The sequence below is a fragment of the Prionailurus viverrinus genome, chromosome D3 (genome assembly GCF_022837055.1).
Source record: "Prionailurus viverrinus isolate Anna chromosome D3, UM_Priviv_1.0, whole genome shotgun sequence".
NCBI classification, from domain to species: Eukaryota; Metazoa; Chordata; class Mammalia; order Carnivora; family Felidae; genus Prionailurus; species Prionailurus viverrinus.
The window spans coordinates 24,970,450-24,986,999 of record NC_062572.1 but is presented as its reverse complement, the minus strand read 5'-3'; the positions used below and the strand labels follow the sequence as shown (position 1 = coordinate 24,986,999).

The window sequence follows — 16,550 nt, the reverse complement described above, 5'->3', positions numbered from 1 at the left end:
CTAATGGTCTCCCTCTCACTTTGTATCCTGTTTGTTTTGTTTTGTTTATTTATTTTTATTTTATTTTATTAAATTTTGTAAAATGTTTATTTATTTTTGAGAGAGACAGATTGCGCATGAGTGGGGGAGGTACAGAGAGAGAGACACACACACAGAATCTGAAGCAGACTCCAGGCTCTGAGCTGTCAGCTCAGACACTCAGGCTCAAACCTAGGAATCACAAACTCATGACCTGAGACAAAGTCAGACGCTTAACTGACTGAGCCACCCAGGTGCCCCTATTTTTTTTTATTTTTGAGGGGAGTGTTGGAGGGGCAGAGAGAGGGGGGGATAGACGATCTGAAGCAGGCTGTGTGCTGACAGCAGAGAGCCTGATGTGGGGCTCGAACTCAGGCACCGGAAGCTTATGACATGAGCTGAAGTCAGCCACTTAACTGACTGATCCACTGAGGAGACCCCCGCTTTGTGTCCTTGACCCCCACCCCTCTCTTTACCTCATATAAGCCCCTTTTGTTGCCTATGTTTGGAATTTCTTATCTATGCAGATTCCCCCTATGCACAAAATTAAGTTTGATATTCTCTTGTTAATCTGTCCCATGTCAATTTGATTCAGTCCAGCTAGAGGGACTTGAAGGGCAGGGGAAAATTCTTCCTCCCCAACACTCCCTTTTCATAAATATATATTTATATTTACATGTGTATATAATATCATCTGAAAGGGTATTTTTTCAGGGGAAGAATGAGGTGGCCATTTGTAGAAATGACCCAGGAGACTATCTTTTATATCCAATTGAGGTAAGTAGGGTGTTACCTTATGGAGGCAAAACTGGATTCTAAAAGCCACTAAGAAAACTTAAACCTAATCTAGGATATTACATTAGGCAAAAGAGTTTCATGCTTTTCTCTTTTTTTCCTTAGACTATAATGAGGGCAAGGGAAATGGAGAAAGATGAAGAGAATTTGGAAGCATTTCACAAATAAAGCCCATAGGAATTTCTAATTGATTAAGTATGGGGGTGAACAAGAAGGAGGCATCAATGATGACGCTTAGGTTTTGGGTTAGAAACAGAAAGGCATCTTCTGACAGCTGTAACTGGCTTGGTACTATCTATCACATAGGCTTTGGTGTCTTCCTTTTATTTTTTTATTTTTTATTTTTTTATTTTTAAAAAATTTTTAATGTTTATTTTTGACAGAGAGAGAGAGAGAGAGAGAGAGAGAGAGAGAGAGCATGAATGGGGGAGGGTCAGAGAGAGAGAGACACAGAATCTGAAACAGGCTTCAGGCTCCGAGCTGTCAGCACACAGAGCCCGACGTGGGGCTCGAACTCACGGACTGTGAGATCATGACCTGAGCTGAAGTCGGATGCTCAACTGACTGAGCCACCCAGGTGCCCCTGGTGTCTTCCTTTAAAATTTTTTTTTAATGTTTATTTTTGAGAGAGAGAGAGAGAGAGACAGAGCATGAATGGGGGAGGAGCAGAGAGAGGGAGACACAGAATCTGAAGCAGGCTCCAGGCTCTGAGCCGTCAGCACAGAGCCCAATGCGGGGTTGGAACTCACGAACCCTGAGATCATGATCTGAGCCAAAGTAGGATGCTCAACTGACTGAGCAACCCAGGCACCCCAGTATCTTCCTTTTAAACAACTTCACAGGACGTCACCATCAAACAAGGACTGAGATGTGACTTTGACGGATCAAGATAGAAACAAGACCACTTCGTAATCGTGTCTGAACACAGACAAAAATGTGAACATCACGCAAACCACAAAATTGGCCAAACATCCCCCTAGCTAATATGAAGGACTGTTGCTTCCTCACCAGGTTTAGCTTGCCTTCATTCTTCCCACCTTCTTGAAAAGACTAAGTTACCCAATCATAGAATTATCCTTGTTTTCTGACAATATAATTTCTAGAACAAAGCCCTGCTTCCTTGATCCTTCCCCCCCAAATCACCTAAGACAGTCCCAAATCCTAAAAGAAGCTTTTCCTTTTTCTTTTCTTTTTCTTTTTATGTTTATTTTTTCAGAGAAAGAGAGAGAGTAAGCAGGGGAAGTACAGAGAGAGGGGAGGACAGAGACTCCAATGTGGGCTCTGCGCTGTCAGCAAAGCGCCCAGTGTAGGGCTGGAATCCGCAGACCGTGAGACTTTGACCTGGGCCAAAGTCGACCGCTAAACCAACCGAGCCACCCAGGTGGCCCTAGAAGAAGCTTTTTCTAACACCTTCTTACCGAGACACTCCCTCACTGTAAGCAATCAGTAAATCTATCTTTGTTCAGTTACAGGTATGTTCTTGGTGGTCTTTGGCTAAAGGGCATTTAAGCAACGAGACTGGATGATACTGTCATTCTCTGAGATGGGAAAAATGGTATGAACAGTGGTTGCGGCAGACTAAGTCTGCTGAGCCCTCTGGCAAGAGTGTCTGTGGATCCGGTCACAGGCTGGAAGACTTGCCAGTACCTCTCACAAGCCTCTGAGGTTTTTCCTGATCCTCCAAGCAGGTCTCACTAAGGAAACACTAACTTCATTTACATTAAAACATGGAAAGAAATAATAGCTGATATTTAACGAATATGTGCTATGTGCCAAGAATTGTTCTGGTGCCAAGCATTGTTCTAAGGGATCTATTCTTTGCTTGTTTTTTAAGGTAGTGTGTGGCTCGAACTCATGACCTGGAGATGAAGCGTCGCAAGCTCGCTGAGCCAGTCAGCCACCCCAAGAGCTACATGTTTTTATTCATTTAATCCTCTCATCAACCCTAAGAAGATAGGTACTATTATTACCAGGTTTTACTATTGAGAAAACTGAGGTACAAAGGTGTGAGAATTGGAACCTATTTCACACTCAAGGCTCTTCAGAGCCATCCTCCAGCCGCAGCCAGCTAAGCCGAGGCAGCCATCTTGTTTGTAGTCCTCTTCGACTGCAACTCCCAGCACCCTTCGCGACAGCAGCTCTCCACACACAACAAATCCCGGCGTGCCCCTCGGCGGCCCGGGGTGGAGGGTTCTAGAAGGCGTGACGTGGGGTCGAGAGCGGGCTCAGAGGCGGGCGCCTCTCAGCAGTCGCTGTGGCCGCAGCTGCCGGGCCTGGGGACGCGAGCGGCCGGGGCCGCGGACGCAGCCTCCTCGTCTCCCCGGCCATGGCCGCGCTCGGCCGGCCCTTCAGCGGCCTCCCTCTGAGCGGCGGCCCGGACTTCCTGCAGCCGCCGCCGGCCTTCCCCGGCCGGGCCTTCCCGCCGGGAGTGGACGGCGCCGAGCTGGCCCCGCGGCCGGGACCCCGCGCCTCCCCGAGCAGCCCCGGCGGGAGCGCGGCGCGCGGACGGTGAGGAGCCGGCGGGGCGGGCGGGCGCGGAGCTCCGGCTCATTAATCCTCACGACCCTCCGCGGGGGGCTCCTGAGCCCCCATATAGCGGATGAGAAACTGATCCCCAGGGACGTTAACTGTTAAGTCGCTTGGGGCCACACAGCCCGGGAGTCCGGGGAGGACCGCGGCAGGCCTGCGCTTCCGAAAAGTGAGCAGACTTTGCCGAGCTTGTCCACTTGGGGCCGGGGGTGGAACCCGGGCCGCCCGGAGCCCGGCCGTCCCCTCGGCGCGGCCGCCAGTGCTAACTTTCAGCGCTTCTCAGACACTCCCTCGGTTTCTCGTCTGCAAAGAGGGACAGAAATGGGTCCTGCTAGTGAGACCGTGGAAGTAAAGTGCTTAGCACAGTGCCTGCCCCCAGAAACGTTTTCCCCACGTCGGTCCCTCCGGATTCATTTCCCCCTCTCTTGACAAAGTGAGAAGTTGAGATTTCAACTTCTGACTCGGCCGGGACCACCCAACCAGACCGACCTTGTGATCTGGATATCCAATCCCAGTCGGGAAGGAAGGGGACAAGCCAGTACTTGTGGCATCGGCAAGATTATTGGGGAAAGGAAGAGTGGATGCCGAAAGCACAGGCTCAGTAAATTTCTCAATTGACTGATTTTGTTTGTTTCAACAGTGTTTCAGTTCGCTGTAAAAAGAAGCACAAGCGAGAGGAGGAGGATGACGAGTAAGTGTCAGGTGCCATTTATTCACTTTATGGTCATTTAATCTATTTTATATTCTCGGTTACCTAACAGTGAAAAGGTGAAACGTTAGGTATCTGTGCAAGGAGGCACAAGGAACTAACTGCTAACATTGGTCGCCTTTTAGGGAAAGTAACTGGGTAGCGGGCATGCCGGAGGGAGACTTCTCTCTGTAATCCTTAGCAATGTTTGAGTTTTCATCCATGTAAATATTATTACGTGCAGAAAGTAAAAGAATTTCAAGTGTGCAAAAGGGTAAAAATTGTAAAGTGTTAGAGTGCATGCTCCCCTTTTCTCCACAGATGGCAACCCCTGTTACCTGTTTCCAATTTCTCCTTTGGAAGATAATCTAAAAACTTAACGAGTTTATAACTGTATATACCTCAGGTTTTCTACATTTCTAAGAAGGTAACTTCACATTGTGTAACACTTTGATCTTTTCATTTTGCTATCCTGTGGCTTGTTGCATATGGGCAGGTAGACTTCTACCTAATTTCTTTTGCAACATTGAATAGAATTCTGTTGTAAGTAGGTATAGATCATTAACCAGTCTCCTGTCCATGGCTTTCTAAATTCTTTCTAGTCTTTTGCTTTTACTGTAGGTTAAATCTACCATGCCCTTCTTTTTTAAAGTTCCTTGTAGGGGCGCCTGGGGGGCTCAGTCGGTTAAGCGTCCGACTTCGGCTCAGGTCATGATCTCTCGGTTGCTGAGTTCGAGCCCCACGTCGGGCTCTGTGCTGACAGCTCAGAGCCTGGAGCCTGCCAGTTTCTGTGTCTCCCTCTCTCTCTCTGCTCCTCCCCTGCTTGCGCTCGCTCGCTCTGTCTGTCTGTCTCTCTCTCTGTCTCAAAAATAAACATTAAAAAAAAAAAAGTTCCTCGTATATATGTACAAGTAGGTTAGTGGATTTCTAGATGGGGTATGGCATGCATTTTAAATTTGAACAAGAGTTGTTGCCAATTTATATTCCTTTTAACAGTGGAAATGGTTGCTTCTCCATCTTGTCACCAGAACTGTATTTTCAAACTGTTGGTTTGTTTGTTTGTTTTCAAACTTTTTTTTTTTTAACCTCACTTCCGGGTAAAATAATTACATCTCCTAGACAGGCCGTGTAATAGAAAAATGAGTGAAAGAATCTCTCAAAGAAGATATCGAAATGACCAACCAAAAGAAAGGTGTTCATTTAACTTTATCGGTCTTTAGGAAAATGCCTAGTAAAAGCCTCAGTGTGATCTACTTTACCACCAGATATTGGAGCACCCAGTAACTCTGCAATACTATAGATGAGAATGTAAATTGGTACAAGCACTTTGGGAAATAGTTTGGCATTATCTAGTAAGTTGAAGGCATACCTACTCTGTTACCCAAACGTTCCACTCTTGAGTAGGTACACACTCGCAGCAGGAGGCATGTACAAGGTTCATAGCGTCCTTGTTCATAATAGCTCTAAGCTGGAAAAGACCCATAGGTCCCTCAACAGTAAAATGGGTAAATTAAATTCATACAAAGGAATTCTATTCAGTACAAAGGGGCAAAAGAGAATGTATTGCATTTATCAACATGGATATGTCTTATAAGCATAATATGAGCAAAAAAAAAAAAAAAAAATCCCAAGAATGTATACAGTACAATTTCCTAAGTATAAGGTTGAAAGCCAGGCATAGTTTTTCCCTAAACATTGTTTAGGGATGCATATTTACGTGCTTGATAATGTATTTTTTAAAAGAAGTAAATACTGTAATACAGTGTTTACCTGTAGGATGGAGAATATAGAGTACCATTTTGGGATGTTGGCAGAGGTCTGTATCTTGAATGTTATTATTTTTTTAATGCTTATTATTTTGAGAGAGAGCAGAGGAGGGGCAGAGAGTGAGAAGGGAGAATCCCAAGCAGGCTCTGCACTGTCAGCACAGAGCCTGATGTGGGGCTCAAATTCACAAACTGAGATCATGAGCTGCGCCAAAACTGAGAGTCAGATGCTTAACCGACTGAACCACCCAGGCGCTCCTACAAATGTTATTTTTATGGATGCATATTTTCTAATTATTCATTGAATTGTATAAGTGTAGGATTTCATAGTTAAAATATGATCACTGTTTTAACTTATATCTTGTAAATTAAAGTTACGTTGAACATCTTTTCATTTAATGCATTCATGTTTCATTGTGTCAGTTGTTCATGTTTGTGCAGATTTCCTATTGCCGTATTGATCTTTTTCTTGTTCATCCATAAGAAATCTTTACTAAAGAAATCAGTAGTTTGTTATGTGTGTTATGCTTCCCCAAAATTTGTCATTTGCCTTTTAACTTTGTGTAGGTTTTGTTTGTTTTTTGGCCAGCAGAAACTTTGGATTTTCTAACTTTTTGAAGCATAGGCTAAATAGATTTGAAAGTTGTGTCAGTTTAAAAACCATCAGGCCAGACAGGATTTAGGTTCTTAATTGCCTTGGGATTGCTGCGCATACATAGGGACCTCTTTGCTCTTGTCTTTTGGAGTACTCTATAAGACATACTTGAATAAAGAGTCCCAGTGTTAAAAGTTTGAAGCGTAAAATCTGTTGGCTTAAAAAGTTAACCACCTTTGGGGTGCCTGTCTGGCTCAGTTGGTAGAGCATGCAGTGGGGTTGTCAGTTCAAGCCCCACATTGGGTATAAAGCTTACTTTAAAAACTAAATAAAACCATCTTTAATTTACAGATGAAGAGATTGAGGCCCTGAGAATGAGGAACTTGACATTTGGATATCTAATGCGTGCTGCCCACCTGCCACTTCCATAGCTCTTATCTGTACTTTGAAGTCTTTTATATCACATTTTCTTTGGAGCTTAATTATCATTGATCTCTAATTGCTTGCAAATGGACCTACAAGGCATGAGATAATTTAGTCCAAATCGTGTTGGAGGTTAGAGATCAGAACGCAACTCTTACACTCAGTTGCATTTCGTAGTTGAATTATTGGATGTGCTAGGAAATTATCTGTTCTCTCCAGATAGATGTATTCTTTTTCTTAGCTGGTTTTGTGTGTATAGTTTCTCCTGCTTTCCAAAACACCACACCATAAAACTATCCACTATTACAGAAATATTTGATGTATAGGTAGACATTTTTAATTCTTTCTTATCAGTTAAAACCAACTATAAACTAAACATATTATTGTGCTCATTTCAGCAGCATGTGTACTAAAAATTGGAATGATACAGAGATTAGCATGTCTCCTGTGCAAGGATGATACACAGATTCCTGGAGTTACATATATTCAGATTATAGCTATAGTTGTGAGCATAGCATAAGATTGAGAGTTGTTGAATCACTATGTTGTACACCGTAAACTAATGTAACACTGTGTCAACTATGCTAAAAAGAAAAAAAGACCTCAAAAAACGAAACCATTTTTTAAAAACATTTAATAGTTGATTCCAATAAAAGTCTAGGTTCAAGAGAGCATTGTCAGATTTTATATTGCCAGAGACTTTAATGTTGATTTTTGTATCCTTTTTTTTTAAAGTTGATTTTTGTAGTTGTACCGTGAATAGAAATTTCTTGTAAAATACATACCACTTCCTTTGACCTTCAGTTTAGAGAGTCAGAAGCTGTGGTAGCCATTAACAAATTTTTTTTTTTTTTTTAAGTTGCAGAGCTGTGTTCTGTTTCTGACATTGCACTTGCTGATGCCCAAGCAATAAAGTACTTCTGGTCTAAATACTTAACTAGAATAGGACCAGTTGTCTATTTAACCTGCTTCAGAGTGTTTTCAACTAAATTGGGCATGTTGTAGTACATGCAAATACTAGTTCGTGGCATAAGCTTGAACTGTTGAACTTCCTGTAAGGAGGCCGCAAGTTCCAGTGAGAATGGCATAAGAGCTAGGACTTGGGAGCTTTGGTGTCTGGTGCCCAACGTGTAACTCTACCTTATATGACAAAGAGACTCAGAGCCAAATCATAGTCTCTGACATTCTGGAGAGGATCAAGAGAATCATCTACAGCCTATTGGAACATACCTGATCAAGCATGTATTTTCGTCCTGCAGGAGTATAGAACACCTGTAGACTATCTCCCCATGTGGAGCAAGCAGAATTGTGACAAAATATGGCTGGTGCTGAATTGCTGCTTTGTGGTTTTGGTTTCTGTACTTTCCACATGACCTACCCAGAGCCAAATAGGAATGACTTTAAGTTCCCACATTGAATACTTCTAATCTGAGAAAGCAAAATCTTGCAGGTACAATCTGATATAGTAGAGAGCAGTCGAAGAAAACATCTCAAGGAGGCTGTCAAAATGACAGAAAATGCAAAATTCTCCATCTTGCAATCACACACTATCAAAAATTAGAGTTTTTTTGTATAAGAGTTTAGGCATAGGGATTAGACATAGGGATGATAAATGTTTTATTTATATGATTCTGAATTTTCATTGATTTTTTTTTTTTTTTTTTCAGTTGTCCAGTAAGAAAGAAAAGGCTAACTGAAGCAGGGCTGTGTGCTGGTCCTAATGACTGGATTCTTTGTGCACATCAGGATATAGAGAGTCATGGAGTAAATCCGTGTACTAGTGGCCTCTCTGCACCTGGCATGTTAGATGTAATTTGTGAAGAAATGGATCAGACAACGGGAGAACCACAGTGTGAAGTTGCCCGAAGGAGGCTTCAGGAAATTGAGGACAGGTGAATGGGTAGTGTATGTTGCTGGCTTCTTGTTGGTCTCATGTGCCATCTCTGCTCTCTTAAGCTAGTCTAATTAGTCAGTTTGGTCATAATGGTGATCCTCAGTCTCTCAGACTATGAACTCAAAGTTTACACATTAAATGTTAAAGTAAGTTCTTCTCATAGAACTTTGCTGGATGTTAGTGTTTCTGAATATTAATTTTTGGTTTATGGGAGTTTTCAGGGACATGTTCTTCAAATTTGATTGCATCTGATGTAAAACTTGTGTTAAATACTGAGTAACTCTTCTGCCTGTACTTTCTTCACTCAGCCTCATGTTTTACTTGATCTTTTCCTATAGCATCTGTTGCTTTTATTATTTTTTAAATTTTGTTCAATTGCTACAGTACATAACAGCTTGACTAATTTTTCTTTCTCTGCTTCTGCTGCCTTTATTTAGGATAATTGATGAAGATGAAGAAGTTGAAGCTGACAGAAATATTAACCATCTCCCCAGTCTTGTTCTTTCTGACACCATGAAAACAGGTTTGAAGAGGGAATTTGATGAAGTCTTTACAAAGAAAATGATTGAGTCCATGTAAGTGTTGGTTCCTGGTTTCCCTTTAATTGTGATCTTGAAGGGAGACCTGGTGGTGTCTCCAGACAAGGCCCGTGCTATCCTAGTCTTGTCTCCTGCTCACCATCCCAATGAAAGTACAATAGGTTTTCTATTTAGCTTAGTCTGGATACAGGCTTTTTTCTTAGTTAACTGTGGGTGAACAAGATACTGTGCATGGACAAGTTTTAAGTATACATACCTTCTTAACCTCAGATTCTTTTGAAGTTCTGAAGTGGGTGACCATCTAATACTTCGGGATGGGAGGATTGACAATAGCCTATTCTCTTAAAGTATTGTTGTAGGATATGGAACCACATTTCAAAAGCTCTTGTTTACCAGCCTCTCTCAATTGTTCAGGAACACCATTAAGACCTAGAAAACAGGTGCCTGGGTGGCTCAGTTAAGTGTCCGACTTCGGCTTAGGTCATGATTTCACCACTCATGAGCCCTGCATCAGGCTCTGTGCTGACAGCTCAGAGCCTGGAGTCTGTTTTGGATTCTGTGTCTCCCTCTCTCTCTGCCCCTTTCCCACTCTGTCTCTCTCTCTCTCTCAAAAATAAATAGCATTAAAGAAAAAAATTTTTTAATAAAAATAAATAAAAAGACCTTAAAAATAAACCAGAAGAAATCTACCATCAGCCAAAACAGTTACCACAAAGGCCACAATCCAAAGCTCGTGTTCTTGTCTCATAGTGGATAATTTCTCAGGGCTTTAGCTCTAAGCCAGTTTGCTCTTAAGTTAGACCCAGCTTACTGAGCTCAGGTACCTGGATTCTTAGATCATCAGAGTAGAAACGAAGAAACAGCAAGTGAGAGCAGTACAAACTCATAGTGGTGAGTAGTGACAATACAGTGTGAGGACTAGAGCGGAAACTAGAAAGCACACATAACCTAAAAAGCAAAGCAGCCTGGGGCCATTAACATAAAAACTAATGCTAGTCTGTAATTCCTATAGTCCTTGAGCTTACAAGATCTGAAGCCATCATTATCCACGTGTAAAGTAATAGTCAAGTCACAAAGTGCCATTTAGGTGTTGCCTGGAAAATACCGTAGACAGATTTGATACTTTGTGAGGGTAAGTGTCAGATATCTGAAAAAACCTCTTAGGACACCAGCCCCAGTGATGCCAAGCAGATGAGGCATTATTGCCTTTGGCCACAGTGGGTTCAGCTGCTGCTTGATGTTAGATCACAGAGGTTTTGCATTAGCCCCCTAGCTTGAGCTTATAATTAACTAACCAGCCCTGAGAGTGGGTAAATAGCCAAGAGTAAACAGGTCATGTTGCCCTACAGCCTAAAAAAAATAGCAATTTCTGCTCTCAGTAGTTTTCCAGAAGCTAACCTTTGGGAGTATTCTTCATTGTGGTTTATTTAGTTTTATTTGCCTTTAGGTTCCAGAAACCATCAAACCATCACTGGATGGAGGAGGACTGAGGGGCAGGCAGGCCCTGGCAACATAATCGTTTAGACTTATTGCAAAAAGCATTATACTTCATAGTTAAACTAAGCAAAAGGTATACAGAGATGCTTTTAATGTGTTTGGTCAGTGTTTCATTTATAGTTTAGGGGCACCTGGGTGGCTCAGTCGGTTGAGCATCTATCTGACTTCGGCTCCGGTTATGATCTCATGGATCGTGGATTCGAGCCCCACATCGGACTCTATGCTGACTGCTCAGAACCTGGAGCCTGCTTCGGATTCTGTGTCTCCCTCTCTCTCTGCCCCTCCCCCTCTTGCGCTGTGTCTCTCTCTCTCTCTCTCTCTCTCTCTCTCTCAAAAATAAATAAACGTAAAAAATTTATAATAGTTTAGTAGAAGATAGTAGCTCATATCTACTAATATTAACCACAATTTGAGAAACTTATAACAGCATTGAATCAAGGGCCTCTGTTTTTCTTTTTCTTTTTTTAATCTAATTTATTTTTTATAGTTTACATCCAAGTTAGCATATGGTACAACAATGATTTCAGGAATAGAATCCTTAAGCCCTTTACCCATTTAGCCCATCCCCCACAACCCCTCCAGCAACCCTCTGTTTATTCTCTATATTTAAGAGTCTCTTATGTTTTGTCTCCCTCCCTGTTTTTATATTGCTTTTGCTTCCCTTCCCTTATGTTCATCTGTTTTGTATCTTAAAGTCCTCACGTGAGTGAAGTCATATATTTGTCTTTCTCTGACTAATTTCACTTAGCATAATAAGGGGCCTCTTTTTCACATTGGATGTTTATATGGCTTTTATTTTTAAATATTTTAAGTAATCTCGGGGCACCTGGGTGGCTCAGTTGGTTAAGTGCCCGACTTCGGCTCAGGTCATGATCTCATGGTTTGTGAGTTCGGGCCCCACGTGGGGCTCTGTGCTGACGGCTAAGAGCCTGGAGCCTGCCTCAGATTGTCTCTCTTTCTGTTCTTCCCCCACTTGCCCTCTGTCTCTTTCTGTCTCTCAAATATAAATAAACATTAAAAAAAATTTTTTTTTAAGTAATCTCTATGCCCAGTGTGGGGCTTGAACTTAACAACCCTGAGATCAAGAGTCACATGCTCTTCTGACTGAGCCAGTCAGTTACCCCTGTGTTAGTTTTAATCACAGCATCAGTACAGCTGGTTGGTTTGGTTAAAAATGCATGCAGAACTGTAAAATGATATGTATTTGCGTGTCTTTCTAAAGATATGTTTGGATCATCACAAGTCTATTTTTTGTTTTTTTTTTTTTGTTTTTAGTTTATGTACTTAGGGGCACGTGGGTGGCTCAGTCAGATAAGCGTCTGACTCTTGACTTCTGTTCAGATCATGATCTCACGATTTGTGAGTTTGAGCCCTGCATGGGTCTTAACGCTGACAGTGCAGAGCTTGCTTGGGATTCTCTCTCTCTCTCTGCCACCCCCCCTTCCCCCTCTCACTCGCACTCTCTCTCAAAATAAATAAAATTTTAAAAGAAAAAAAATAAAGTTTACTTACTTATTTTGAGAGAGAAAGAGAGAGAGAACGAGCAGGGGAGGGGCAAAGAGAGGGAGAGAGGATCTGAAGTAGGCTTTGTGCTGATAGCAGAGAGCCGGATGCAGGGCTCGAACTCAAGAACCATGAGATCATGACCTGAGCTGAAGTTGGATGCTCAACTGACTGAGCCACCCAGGTACCCCATAAGTCTCCTAGTTTGATGCCATCAGTTCTTAACTCTAGATATTTGGTAGCAAACATTAGCTTTTCAACATGTATCCTTTATTTCTGTATCCTAAAAGTTTTGATAAAGTCTGTGTTTTATGTCTTAGGAGCCGTCCTTCCATGGAGCTTGTGCTCTGGAAACCTCTCCCTGAACTCCTTTCTGATAAGCCAAAGCCGTCATCTAATGCTAAGAACTACACAGGAGAGAGCCAAACCAAGCATGCAGCTGCCGGCACTGCCTTCCCTGGGAGAACTGAACTGTTCTTGGAACCTCGGCAAACAGGGATGCCTGTTTACAGTGGTTTGGAGACAGCCGCTTGCACAGAAGAAGAGATGGAACTCTAGAAACCAGTTTCTATGCTAAAGTTGTCAAATTTTAGAAGGCTCATGTATTTAGTCGTGAGCCTACTTGTATAGTATAGGGACTTGAAAGTTTTATAAAACGGGTGTAATAATATCTCCACCTGTGATTTGGGGTGGGACTCTTCATTTTGGGTAGCCATTTCTTGAATCCAACTTTTTGCCAAGGAAGCTTGTCTCAAGGGAAAAGCAGTTTTCCAGGGGGCTTATTAAGGGAATGTGAAATTGTGGCCTGCAGAGGCAAGTATAAAAGCTGTGTATCTAAGGGTGACTTAAGTCATCTGTTACATTATCTAAACCATTCAGATAATCAGAGAAAATTCAGATGCTTGAATCTGAAAAAGATGCATTAAGAAAGAAGGATGCTCCTACTATGACTGTGCCCTGACAGTTGAGTCACAACTTCCATCTATGGATATAGGAGCTCTGTTTACGATGGTGACTGTGTATGATTGGGAAGAGGAGGGAGAAAAGCAGTAGCTTAAGCCTATTGCTAAGAGATTTAACAGAGGCTCTGAAACTTGTATGTTGTCTGTTCTGTGTATCTATATTGATTTAATAGCTGGTAGCATTGTGGCTCACCTCTTAGCCTCTGCAAATGCAATGAAAATAGAAAGAAAAGGTTTTTCCTTCAAGGCTTTTTTGCCTTGTGCTACTGTTGCTCCTTGGTTTCCCTTGCACGACACTTGAGGAGTGTTTACAACGTAATTAACTTTGAACGATAGTTAAAAAGTGATTGTGAGGTAACCCATGTGTAAATTGGCTACGGAAGAAAGTTTCCTTAAGTAATCCCAAGGAACTGCCATGTCAGCTAAGCCCAGCATTGATAGATATTTTTAAAAGGTTATGCCTATGTTAGCAAGTCGAGTATTTTAGTGTTAACGTAGAAAACAGTAACAGAATAATGAACTGAGAACATATGGGTGAGTGACATTGAGATGTACTGAACTAGCCACTTTGCCCGGTGCTTCAGCTGTTGGTGCAGTAAACCTCAGAGTTAATAGAGAACAGCTTCCTGCTAATAGGACATCTTCATCTTGAGGAACTAAACCAGGCTCAAGGTGTCCTTTGGGGATAACCAGGATTGAAGTTTTTTTATTTCTCAGGAAGGGCTCTTCTGTGTGGCAAGGACTCAGTAGTGCCGATTAAAACAACACTTCCTTTAGTGCTACAGAATATCCACTATAACTTATTAAATAAGTGTAATAGTGTAATACTGGCCCTTAAAACACACAATGGGAGACCACCCCAGTTCTTTTTGTTCTGTTTTGTTTTCCGGGTTTCTTCCTCCTTTATAGGAATCAGGTATCTTATGTAGAAAAAAAAAATGGTTTATGCCAAGTAGAGGTGACTTTTGAGAAACCAGCTCCCAGGCATTTTTGAAACCCATGCTGAAATCCCTCCCCTTGTAACAGATGGCGTAGAAGTAACAAGTCTGTTCATTGGACTGTTTCTTCCTTTGCCTGTTGTTCCTGCTTTCTCTATTTCTGTCTGGATAGTCAGGAAAAGATTTAATGTTTAATATTTAAACAATATTTAATGTCTACACAGTAAAATTATTCGAACTTCAAACCAGTATTAAAACCAGTTGGAAACCAGCTAATAGTTTCTTAATCTCAGATTTAGAGATGAATGTAAACTGTATTCTGTTGAAATGTGCAAGTGTTTGATTCATGCTGTTTGAAAAACTCCTGCCTTTAGGTCATTGTTTAATGGGACCAACTTACAAAGTTTGTAGCCTTAAAGAAATTGCCGTGCTAAAAAATTTTGTTCTGGTGTAACTTAAAAACGTGAAGTGACCATCCAGAATTTGGAGTTCGTCCCAGTGTTAGGGTGGAAGGGGTGACGACTTTCCAGAGAAGGACCCAAAACACACTAAGAGTGTCTTCGATAGGAATTGTGGGGTAAGCCTCTGCTCGAAGGTCTGTATGAGGAAAAGGAGGAACAGCTCCAAAACAAGGTTCTGATACCACTGGTAACTATAGGAGAGAATTAAGAATCTGTTCATTAAAATCCAAACAACTTGTTTCAGGAGTCAGATTATCTGACGTGATTAATTATTTCTGCAGGAAAATGGATGTTTAATGCTCCTTTTTAAACTTTATCCTTTTGCATATGTTTGTACAGAAATTTTCTTCATCCTTGTGGTGCTTATTCATCTGAGCCGTTTCCACAGTCTACATGCCTCTGCTTTGTTTTTCTTTGTTTTTCTTTTATAGTGTAAGGCTTTTGCTTTTGCCTTAAGGTTTCCCTAGGGAATCAACAGGTCTTTTCATTTCGTACAGCTTTGAAGCATGGATCAAACATTGGCTTATTACGCTAATGTGTGAAGAGAAAAACTATCTAAAGCAGGTGAGCTTTAATGAACAAATGTATATTTTCTCTGAGTTTGAGTAGGTGTGTGTGGGTTTTTTTTTTTTTAAATATAAAGTTAAGTCCAGTTCTCAAAAATATTAATCAGTCGTTAAAAAAAAAAACAAACTCATTTTCAAAAAAGGTGCAAATATAAAATTTAGAAAAAAACAAACTAGGGTGTGGGGCTAGAACCATGAGAAGAAATGCTTATTTATAAGCAGGTTCGTTAATTATTTTGGATTTGAAATTTGGTTTCATTATTTAATAGTGACAAGAACGGTGTAGTACTAGGAAGGTTCTGGAAGATACTGTCAACTTTAAAATGAGAATCTGATGTTTCTGTATTTTATTGTTTTCAATAAAACTTCTTAAGTGTTTTGATTTTGAGGTATTTGTATTCCTGCACATAAGTAAGCAAAATTAACTACCTCTTTTCTTTTAAATTGTATTTAAAGCAGCATTCATATTAGTGAGGGGCTTAAGTTTATTTTGAAGAGGTGACTATGTTGGGTTATAAGTAAGCTTCATAAATGAATTAGCTATTTCCAAAATAAACTAGGTTTTGCCGTTCTAAAACCCACAGAATGCTTTCCACTCTACTTAGCAGTTTGCTGCTGTCAGTCAATAGCATTGATTGGCAGTCGTGACTGATTGCCAGTATTCAGATGGCAGTAGTGACAGTCTTCAAAACTGTTTAAATATAGAGTTGGAAACAGTATATGGACTTCACAGCATTTTTGTTTTTATAAGTTAGGGACCTTTAAAAATAGGGAATAAGAAAATTGCATGGTATTTGGTTAGTGGTCATTCCCTAAGAGTTGACAGGTCACTGGGTGGCAGTGTTGCCTGCATATTTACAATCTTGATAACCGTGAATCCCTGAATCGTGGGCAGGTGGAGTTAAGTTTGGGGTGCAATTGTGGAAAACTCAGGATATTGTTTTTCACTAAAATTTGGAAATCACAGCTAAAAGTTACCTACCCTCGTTATTTTACAGATTTGGAGACTAAAGCTTAAGTAGTGAATGACAGTTTACTATTAGAATCAAACTCAGCAGGTTCAGTGTTCTTCCTACTTGACCATTGGTTTTACAGTCTTCTCATAGAATACCTTAAAATGTCATTTAAATTTCATTGAAATAATCTACTATAGAGTGTGGTTCAGTCAGTGTGATACTAAACTCTTTGAGAAAATACAGTTTTGTGTATATCTGTCTGGTCCAAATACTCTGCCAGTGGCATTTTAGAGCTCAGTTGCATGCATTTAGACTACAGCTCCAGCAAGACAAGGATGTTGTCTTTCAACAACTGATTAGTGGGTAAACAGGCCCGTCTTCCTGTCCTTTAATGAACTTGAGAAGTCCCCAGGTAAAGAT

General features: G+C 41.2%; 1 protein-coding gene and 1 non-coding gene across 2 annotated transcripts; both read left to right on the top strand.

Moving 5' to 3' along the window:
* Window positions 1-3,001: 3,001 nt before the first annotated feature.
* Window positions 3,002-14,854, top strand: CCDC117 (coiled-coil domain containing 117). The gene is made up of 5 exons (XM_047827962.1): window positions 3,002-3,321; window positions 3,983-4,033; window positions 8,482-8,706; window positions 9,146-9,283; window positions 12,568-14,854. The coding sequence occupies exons 1-5, from the start codon at window positions 3,140-3,142 to the stop codon at window positions 12,803-12,805; spliced, it is 834 nt and encodes a 277-aa protein (XP_047683918.1). The 5' UTR covers window positions 3,002-3,139; the 3' UTR covers window positions 12,806-14,854.
* LOC125149717 (U6 spliceosomal RNA) lies at window positions 7,200-7,302 on the top strand. Its single transcript, XR_007146025.1, has one exon. It is a non-coding gene; the product is annotated as a U6 spliceosomal RNA (small nuclear RNA).
* Window positions 14,855-16,550: the final 1,696 nt, after the last annotated feature.

Bases quoted from the DNA above. Each gene is read 5' to 3' on its own strand.
- CCDC117 (XM_047827962.1), top strand. From the start codon at position 3,140: ATGGCCGCGCTCGGCCGGCCCTTCAGCGGCCTCCCTCTGAGCGGCGGC. The intron at 4,034-8,481 runs GTAAGTGTCAGG...TTTTTTTTTCAG, and splicing joins CGAGAGGAGGAGGATGACGA to TTGTCCAGTAAGAAAGAAAA. The intron at 8,707-9,145 runs GTGAATGGGTAG...GCCTTTATTTAG, and splicing joins CTTCAGGAAATTGAGGACAG to GATAATTGATGAAGATGAAG.